The following is a 10,344-nucleotide window of genomic DNA, read 5'->3' as shown; positions in this document are numbered from 1 at the left end:
ATGGCCCAGCAGCAGATGAGCAGCTCGCAGAAGGCGCTGATGCTGGAGCTGAAGTCGCTGCAGGAGGAGCCCGTGGAGGGCTTCCGCATCACCCTGGTCGACGAGTCCGACCTCTACAACTGGGAGGTGGCGATCTTCGGGCCCCCCAACACCCTCTACGAGGGCGGCTACTTCAAGGTAGGGCCGCCGCCGGCCCGGGAAGGCCGCGGGGGGAGGGGGCTCCGCGGTGCCCGAGAGCGGGGAGCGGATAACGCGGAGGCCTCCGGCGGGGCCTGGGCCGCGCCGCCCCCGCCGCCGCCGCCGCCCCTCGGGGTGCCGTTGGGTCGCCTCGCCTCGCCTCGGCGCGGGGCAGCGGCCCGGCCCCGCGGAGGGGTCGGGGGGGGGCAGCTGCTCCAAAGCCTTGTGCCCCCTCCTTATTTCTTTCTTTATTTATTTCTTTATTTTGAGGGGGGAGTGATGTTTTACGGTCGGATGTAAAACTCTTCCCTTCCCTTCCCAAGCTGCCCTCTGGGCCGTGGTCTGCGTGTATTTACTGCAAAGTGCGGGGCGTCCCAGCCTTTCCCTCAGGAGCATCCTGTATCGGGCGACTGACTAACTCGGGGTGAAGGCTCTCCCCACTGTGATTTTTTTTCTCCTCCCCCCCCCCCCCCCCGAACTTAATAGTATTTCAGTACTGTTTTTTATGATTTTTTGCCTTCTCCTCTTTGCTAGACTTAGAGGACAGTCGTCAAGGGGCTAGAGAAATGCTTAACTGGTGAAGGTAGATGAGCGCTTTCAATTCCTCTCTCGATCTTCCTGTTAGTCCAAAAAAACTTCTGTGGCTGTTATTTCCCCCCGTCTTGTAAACACAGTAATCAAGAAATCTGGCACTGCCTTCCCAGAAGGGAACTAAAGGGAGAAGACTGCAACTCTCAAAACAACTGGTGGAGAAAAAACGCTTCTCTTAGAGCAAATAAAAACACTGGTGGCTGCAGAAGATATATTGTATTGGGCATACCCCTTTGAACCTTGCCGTGTCCGCTTGGTCTCTGGCAAAAACATTGTTGCCTTCAACCTGTGTCTCCCTGGAGTGATTGGTACTTTGTGCCAGTTAGTGCCCTTTGGCTCCTGTCAAACTAGAGGGAAAAGAATTTTTTTGGATGATCTGTTTGCATGGTTAACATGCATCTTCAGTGCCTCTTGGCACCTCTGGGTCAAGGTTTAAGCACTCGATTCCACAAAACCAAAATAACCTGTAGTTTAGGGAATAATAGATCTGAGTCACGTCCAGTTTGGCCTCATTGTTTTGAAGGAAGGGAAGGTTTTGGCACAAGCCTTCCCTTTTGTAATGAGTTGGCTGGCTTACTCATGTAGGTGTGATACGTATATTCTTAGATTCACCTCCATTATTACTTATTCAGGAAGTAGCTCTGGTCTTGGATTGGTAACTGGGTCATTTCTACATCAGAATGGCTTGGCTAACTCTTCCTGTATTTAGATTACTCATCAATTTTCAAATAAATCAGGATGGATCAAAATATTATTGTCTTGTTTAGGAACTGTCTCATTCCTACATTTGTAATTGATCTTGGAAAGAAAGCTAAAGAAGATGGGTAAAATACTATGAGGATGAAGGTTCAACAAGCATAGATTTCGGCAAGACTGCCAGTGTTGGCTTATTTCAATATTGTGACTATGTTATTTTTTGCCATTTGATGTTGTCCGTTCCTGCAGTGCTCTTCCTCTAAGTTCTTCTGACAGGTGAAGACCTAGCACTGAGGAGCCTCTGCAAATGTCGTGTGATATTTATATTGAGAATGGGAGACTCTAAGTTCTCCTCATGCCTTCATCTCCACTGTAGTTGGTGATTCCCTTCAAGCAGTGTGGCTGAAGTCTGTTGTATATAGTTTTTCTCTAATCTCTTTCTCTAGGAGGATCCATGTGTGGTGTTTTTGTTTTGGTAGTGTTTAATTTTCAGTATTCAGTGGCTGAGAATTTAGGATGAAAAAGCAGTCTTGGGCCCTAATTTGGTCCCTAGGGAGATGGAATCCTGTTGTCCTGAGGAGTGAAGCTTTTGACTTTTTTGTGTTGTTGTACTGGGCCTCTAGGCAAACCTTTAGATATGTTAGACTTCATTTATTGAATGATTTAGGGATAAGATTGACATTGGAACTTTATTTTGTGAGGTTACTTCTGTGATATATTCACAGCACTTCCAAGGTGGACACTTTAGTTGTAATCAGCATCTGATTTATTTTTTGAGGTTTCTCAGCTTGCTGATTTAAATAGTCTATCTTCATCATGTTTTATGTTTTTACTTTCCTAGATTAGGTAAGTAGGATGAGAAATAAGCAATTATAGACTATAACTTTTTCAGCTTTGTGGCATTTGAAGTGGAGTTTGAAATTTTTTTTTCCCTTCCATTTGCTTGAGGTGTGGTTTGAGGGTAGGAACAAGGGGGAAGGTACAAAATCTTTTATTTAAACTTAAATGTAAATATTCTGCAGGAAAACATGTATTTAAAGTTACATTTGTTAAAAAAAGTGTTAGCAGTGATTGGTTGGGAATAAAACTCTTGGTTCATGTTCATGAAGTTTTCAGAGCTGGTAACATCAGCTTTTTGCACCTTGTTTATTCTTGGAGAAATATGACCTTTCTCTATGGATTGCTGAACTAGCTGAATAAACTGAAGTGAGGAAAGAGTTCTCTTTGCACACCTTTTTGAAAGGACCTACTGCTGTTAAAAGCTGGTTTAACATTTCCACAGATTCTGGTTTCAGTTGCTAATCCAGTAACTTTATCATTTGATAAATTTAAGCAGAAAACATTTACTATTTAATGTTTAAATGGTAGATTATCAGTACCTTAGTGCAGGCTATAATAAAATCAGTGACCTCTTAAAACTTTAAGAATAGTGTTTAAACATAAATCCAGGTTTTTATCAACTGAGATAACATGCTGAGATGTGCTGCAGTACTTCATAGTGTAGGACTTGCTAGCTAAATGGAAATGGCAAAATGTTTCATGCAGAGTGGCATCAGTGAGGGATAAGAGCACTCCTGAACTACAAGCCCCCCCCCCCCCTTACACGGTTAGCTGAAGGTGCACATCTGCAAGGTTATATCACAAATCCAGATGTTCTTGAATTGCTGTCCTCTCCTCTGTCAATTTTTGGTTTATCTTGTGGCTTTATAGTCACAAGTCCCATTTTTTGAGTAGGACTGGAAATAAAGTTTTGGATAACCACTTACTTAAGTTCTAGATTACCACCCTTAAAGAAGGAGTTAAGCTGCTTCAGGTACTGGTCACCTCTCATTCCTTGCTGGCAAGACAAAAGGATCTCATAGTCAGGGGTATTAAATCCTTCATATAGGTCAGAAGATAGTAGCAAGTATCTGTCCTTCAGTAGCTGTCAGCAGGGGAATCGTCCATCAGTACAACTAAAGTTTCTCCCTGTTCTGGCCATGATCTGCTGTGTTGGCTTCGGGTATATTTGATTGTATTAAGCAAACTTGGTTGTTGCTCCTTGGCTCATTCTGAATTTGCCTAAGGGAGAAAGGTGGGGAAAACTAGTGTGTCTAAGGTGTAGGTTTATTCACAGCTGGTTCGGTTATTGAAGGTTTTTGAATAAGAAAGGGAAGATTCTTCTCAGAATAAAGTATTTCCTGTTCTGGTCATAGATGGTGCCAGTTGCTGTTTTCTTTGGTCAGCTGGGAAAGACAGGGTCTGATAAAACTGATCTTCAGATGAGATTCCTCTGGCCTATGCAGTAATTCTGAATTACTCTGGGAACTATGGGAATATATTCTCTTAGTTTTGCTGATAGTGCCCGAGATGTAGAGAGCTGGATTCTGCTGTCGTCCGCAGGACTACTTGTAAACAATTTCATCCATACCTCTTTTACTCTGTAGGCATCTTCTCCAGCCGCATAGCAAAGAACCTTCTCAGCTGCAGTGAACTCTTTCGCCTTCAGCTTTGGCAGCAGATATTTAAGTGTGGATCAACACAACCCAGTCTGTTAAGCTATAATCTGTTGATGATGGGTGCTCGTAGTGAGACACCGAGACCGCAGTGGTTGAGGGTAAAGAATGCTGAAGCTTGCATCCTTTCTGTAGACCTTTGATCTATGGATAGTCTGCCGCTCAGTCTGCCTTGAAATCCTGCGTCCAGCAACTTCATGTTTGGGTCTTCAAAGTCTGGAGACTGTTAAACCTCCGCCCAATGTCTTAACCAAGAGATGGTCTCAAGATACTAGCAGAATTACTAGAGTGTGCTTGTTGATGGCTTACTCAGCTTTGTGTATTTGTTGCATTTGCACCTTAGCATCACAGCTTTTGATTGTTCGAAAAAGGAAGTTCTTCTCATTTCATAGTTGAATAGTATTTTGCTTATGCTGGTGAGCAAAGCTTTCAGGAAAGGTGCAAGTGAAAAATTATACAAATAGAAACTTCATTGTTAATCACATAGCACTGCCCAGAAGTACAGTTTGACCAAGTATGCTGTGTCAAGAAACTTGTTTAACGTAGAGCAAAGAGTCAATATTAAAAGCTCCTTCAGAGGTGATTTAGACTGGATAGATGAAAATGAGTACACCTAATATGAAAGGAAACGAGCAAAATTAACTGTATTGTTAGAGTTGCTATTTGATAGTTCTTTTCTTAAGGCAATTTATTTCATTAGGTATTTTTCCTACTTGAAGGAGCAAGTCTTGACACGTAAGTTGGAGGGGAAAAGCAAGCATTATGCTTGGTTGTCTTGAGTAATTTGGGGACTAAATACTTGTCATAGGCATTGTTTTCCTTGCTTTTTGTAACTCATTAACCATGTACTGTTTAGAATTCTGTGTTGTTGGATCTTAGCTTCTTCCAAGTGATTTGTTTTGAATTTGGAGCAATTGGCAATATATGGAATTACTTTTTTCAAAGCAGGAAATCAGTATAAAACTTTCTGATGGTTAACTGATGTCAGGAATGAGCACCACATTTAAGTTTGGAATTGTAGGCTATTTCCCAGAAAGCTTAAAATCAAGCAAATAGAAAATTTTTAGGCACTTAGGATTATGTAACTGGTAGAATGTCTAACTTCACAAAATATTACTTAATGCCAAGGAAAAATTGTGTTGTACGCTTTGCAAAAGATTAAGTCTACAAGCTTCTGACTTGTACGATCCTACAGAATTTCTCCCTGAGTGTACTTAATTTTCAATTTTTGTTGCCTTTAGGTATCATTGATACTAATATGCAGAGGTTTGATGCGACAAAGGGATATGGAACTGCACATTAATAGAGTCTGGAATTGCTCACTTGAGGGTCTGAAGAGTTCCCATTGAGACCGGGCTATCTCCGAAGTAAAAGAACAGCTAAGCCACCTGCAGTCAGGGAGGGAAGAAAATCCTTCTGATGTTGGTTCACTGGTGTTAAGCATAGTTATGGCTTGTAACTCTCAAACCCAAGGAGCACCTGATTGACTTTCACTTTTCTGTTGCATATAAATTTTGGATGCTTACGTTTGTGGGCCACGCAGAACCCTCCAGACAACTCATCCAGGCTGTCGCTTGTTCTGGACGGCTGCCTTTTCTTGGGAAGAAATGGTCAAGGTAATGGTGGTAGCCAGCTCCTAGCTCTTTCCCTAGGGCTCCTCTGATCCAGGTAGGGATACTGTGTATGCTGTGAAGACAGATACTGATTTTTCCGATCTGAAACTACACATGAGCTTGTATTTCCAGGCAGTAGGTCCTGTTGCATGAAAAGGGAAGAGGTGTTGCACAGCCCACTTCTGCCATTAGAATAAAAAATGAAAACCTTTCCATTTGGAAAGATTGAACAGTATTGGCTTGCATAATTTTTCCATTGCTTGGCTCTATTTCCATGAGTTTGCACCAGATGATCCTTGGATGAGATAAAATAAGAGATACGGGGTGTTTTTATTTGTTTTTTTGGATTTTGCTTTTTTCTGTTGGATAACTGTGCAGGTAATTCTGTGGCCTCTTGAAAGTTCTTGCCAGTCTGTTCAAGGGATGGTAACTTAAAGCATGTAGATGGTGTGTTAGAATTGGTCAGCGTTGTGGGGATCAGTGGAAACTTTTTACTCTCTAGTGTTGGAAGGGTGGAGTGTTTGTTTTATTTTTTCATTTTGTTCATTTGGTAAATTTTTAGAGCTCCAGTATTCCGATAACATTATGCCAGTGTTTGACTGCAGGACACATCTAAAGCTTTTCATAAAAGCTCAGACCTGCTTCTAATGTAGCGCTATTTTATGTAGCAACATTTTCACACTGGGTATTTTGTTTCTTTAATAGCACCTTAAGTCCACTACATGATTCACGTTTTACATCCTGAAGGTAGAAAATCTTCCCCCCACCCCAAACTCTGTGTCATCAAAAAAGGTCAGAATGAAGTTTCTACAAGCAGATTATGTTGTTTATCCTATGACCAGGTATGAATTGCTACCATTTGTTAATGAATAATATGGACTAAATAGTGGAGGGACTTGTGCTGAACTGGAATGTAACTGAGGTGTAAGTGGACTGCACTGTGGATGGAATAGCAGTTATGTGAATGTTATAATATAGCAAGACCCCTTGTAACTTTGGGCTGTGTATGACTGCACGCAGGTGCACGCTTGCATGCATGTGTGCAAAATCAGTGTGATGTTTCCAGCGTTCCAGTACTTTATTTTTAAAGCATTAACGTGTTATTCAGCAATATGAGTTAGAGGAGTTACAATTAATCTTACTAAACTTTTGTAGTAGCTACTTATTGAGAATGACTCCTCTCACCAGACCAGGTTAACGGTGACTTAACTTTGGCATTCTGTACCTTCCCCTAAAGTACCAGCAGCCAAGATTAGCCTATACCAGAGTAAATTGATAGCCTATCTCCACACTTTCTGGAAATAATTAAAATGATTAAGCATTTGCCCAAAGTGGCCTGCAATTGAGAGGAAAAATAGTAAAGCTGCTCAACTGGGCCACACAGGATATTTTGGAATCTCTGTTTGATTTAAAGAAATCTCCCCTGAGGCTTTTTTCTTTAAATTGAGAGTACTGCACAGAGAACGAGGAGAATGAACAGAAGCTGTTTTAAGTGGATAACACTTTCAGAGATCCCACTGCATTTGTCATTAACAGAGAAGTCTTGCTGTGTGTTAGTTACTTAAAGTATGACATGATATTCCTATCTGCCTATTTTGTTCTCTTAAAATTATGCAAGTTATTTAGAATTTAAAGAGCTTTTACTATGGGGAAACAAAACTTAAGATTGTAGCACTAGGGAGATATTTGTGATAGCCATGTGACTCTTTTCCAAGCTGTGTGTTCTGGTTAAAGAGTTTTAAAACTTAAGAGTTTTGTGTTCCTTGTAGCAAAATATTTGGGAAGGTTAAGATGCAAAGTTATTTACAATATTCTAATATTCAAGCAAAGACCAATGTTTAACTAGTCATGCCACTTAGGTCAATTCTTGTGTGATGGAGACTTGTCCATTGTACAAAATGTCTAGCTTTAAAATTGGATGTAATAATACAAAACAATCCTTAGACTTCTCCAACTAGAAGCCTTTCACTGTCAGAACTGGGGAAAGACTAAAATAAGATCATCTTTTGCAGCTTGGCCTTGTCAAAACAAAAGCAGTGCAGTGAAGTAGGTACAACTTGTAATATGTTCCGTGAAGATGCACTTATTCTTGCATAAAGTCTGCTGGTATAAGCCTTTAATTCATGGATATTTGCAAACGCTTGCACACCAGTGTAGTTTATCTTGGCTGGAGTAATGTATCTTTAAAAACACTCACCTTTATCAAAAAATAGGCTTCTTAAAATGTGTAGGAGACTGAATTTCATCTCAGTGCTCCTAGTTATTTATCTTGCAGAACAGTAACTGTACCCACACTTAGTAGCTGAATGCCTTTCAGTAGTGCGTTAAACAGTATAACTTGAGAGGATAACATCTGTTTTGTACCTTAAGTGTCCTGTAGGTATTACCTAAATTCCTTCTAATTTGTCATTCATGTGGTAACAAAGTGCCTATACCCAAATGTTTCAGATGAAGGATCATGACACTTCTTGTTTAAGGTGGAAAGAGAGGGCATGTGTCTCTTTCATGATACTGCCACTTGAGTTGGATCACTAACCTGACTTTCTTAAGATGTTCTGGCAACAAAGCGTGTTGTGGCCATAAGGTATTCAAAATGCGAAGCAAAAAAGGCACTGAGTGTTCAGAATTCAGTGAATGATAGAAATGTTTCTTCTCTTGTCTCTTAAGTGTCACATAGCTATTTCTTGAGACAACCACAATCACATTGAAACAATTTTGTATAGAGGACCTGTTGTCACTTCATTTAAAAGCTCACTAGTCTTTTGTAAGAGAGTTTAGACATCTTATATTGCTGTATGATCTCCATTTGAGCATATAAATATTAAAGTTTTGAGTCCAACATATGGAATGATTTCCGTTTCTCAATTTCTGCCAGAAACCGGAAGGCTTGTGTGCTTCAAAATTTGACTAATATACTTTCTTTCTCTGAGACTTAACTGATTTCCCCCCCCCCCCGCTGTTAGCAGTCTTTAATTTATGTGGAAGAAGCTTGGCTGTCTTTGATCTGAAATGTGGCAACAGCAGCACTACCATGGGCAGCTGATTAGGTAGGATAGACTTAAATGAGGCTATGAGCGTTTGGGCTTTCACACTTTTGAAACAGCCTGGATAGTTTTTTGGAAACATACTGAGGCTTGTTTTGACCCTCAGAGGATTATGGGCAGACTCTTCAGGAGGTAAATGCCAGTCTAGGCAGGGTCATTTGGAGTGTCACTCTGGAGCTTCACTGTAAGTGGCAAAAATAGCATAATTCGGTCTGTTTTGAGAACCCACATCTATGACTGTTCTCCAGTTGGAAAGCGGTGATAGTTGTTTTGGCTAAAGATACTAAGGAGGGATGAGATCAAAAGATTGCTGGTCTTGGCCACTTTCTTCTGGACCATCAGGAATACTTCTGATTTTTAGTGCTGTTATAGATGATACTCAGATTTCACTAATTAGAAGCAGCCCACTTAATGTTCAACTTGGATGAAAGTTAGTGATGATTTGTCCAAGTTATATGATTGTTCTGTGCCTACTAGTTATATGGATGTTCATTTTGGTTCATTCCTCTGATATGATTAATAGCTTATGCCTGGGCTCTTCAACCAGGGACCATATTTGGCCTGCAAGGGACAATTAAGTAACACACTGGCAGTCAACAAAAGCTGCAAAAAGTAATGCTGCTTAATGGAGACTTCCATGGAGACCACAAATAGGCTGGCTATGTGCTGCCTTTCTCCAGCCTGGGAACTGCCTCCTGGGGGTTGTAGGCATGTTGCTAAGGTGGTGGATCAGGCCAGGCTGGAGTTAGGGTTGTTAGTACCCATCCTGAAGCAGGGCATTATGTATTCCTGGACCTAATGGGGCTGCACTAAAACATCACGTAGGGATTTCTTTAGCCATCTTTTGGCACTTGCACAATCCCCAAGCTCTCCCCTGCAGTTTAAGTAGGTAATGCTACATACCATGGGGTCAGCAACGTTAATATGTCAGATTTGTGCAATGGCAGGGGCATGGATGGGGGCTCTAGGTATGCTCGGGCGCAAAATCCTGTCATCCGTGATTCTGCCAGGCCTCTTAATCTGTCCCTGGATCTTCTGGGTTTCCAAGCCAGTCTCAGGTGTGACTCCTTCTTCCTCAGTCTCTTGCTGTACTGGGCTGACTGCGCTTTGGGGCATGATTGAGGGTTGACACAAGGCTGCTGAGTGTGACCTAATTAGAGCTTCTGGTCTGACTCCTGGTGTCTCAACCTTGTTCTGTTTCATCTTTTCCTCTGTAGCTCTCAGCCTTGCTAAGAATGTGGGTGGCTTTCACCTATTTCCAAGAGAACAGTGAAGTATTTTTGACCCATGTACTCCTAATCAAGACTTCTAAGGTGGCTAGTTTCTAATATTAAAATAAAAGCAAACTTGCTGGTGGTCTTAAGTGGAACCTGTGAGTTCTGTTTCAGCAAATTACCAAAGCTCTGGATGGAGATTGTTGGACAGAAGCACTTCAGCTGTTGGAAGACACGTCAGTTGCATTGTGTTGTTAACTCTTGCGTGCATAAATTTGTCATGATCACCTAGCTGTTTTGTTCAGCATTAATTCATAGCTGGGGGTATAAATAAGGGTGGTTTTCTTTTCCTTTCTCCTGTTTATATAAGCGTAGAATACTGGTTTCTGTACTCTAGAAAGGAGAAAAGATAAAGTTTGTTTCCTGGAACAGACTGGTACAAATGACTCTTCATTGCTGTAGTCTAAACTCTATTATAAATCTCTTTAAAACATCCTCCTCTTCCTCCCCCCTT

General features: G+C 41.3%; 1 protein-coding gene and 1 long non-coding RNA gene across 2 annotated transcripts in view; both read left to right on the top strand.

The window, feature by feature from the left end:
- The window catches only part of UBE2R2 (ubiquitin conjugating enzyme E2 R2), a 55,862-nt gene continuing 45,518 nt past the window's right edge, over positions 1–10,344 (top strand). Inside the window, exon 1 of the mRNA XM_026087090.1 lies at positions 1–177. Within this exon, the coding sequence (XP_025942875.1) occupies positions 1–177 (177 nt within the window). The remainder of the gene's footprint in view (positions 178–10,344) is intronic.
- Positions 5,205–10,344, top strand: part of LOC112976149 — a 15,067-nt gene continuing 9,927 nt past the window's right edge. Inside the window, exons 1-2 of the long non-coding RNA XR_003256937.1 lie at positions 5,205–5,575; positions 6,278–6,414. This is a non-coding gene — a long non-coding RNA (uncharacterized LOC112976149). The remainder of the gene's footprint in view (positions 5,576–6,277; positions 6,415–10,344) is intronic.

This window comes from Apteryx rowi, unplaced genomic scaffold, assembly GCF_003343035.1.
Source record: "Apteryx rowi isolate R43461 unplaced genomic scaffold, aptRow1 scaffold_700, whole genome shotgun sequence".
NCBI lineage: Eukaryota > Metazoa > Chordata > Aves > Apterygiformes > Apterygidae > Apteryx > Apteryx rowi.
Note: the sequence above shows the minus strand (reverse complement) of the source record. Positions and strands in the feature narration are given on the sequence as shown.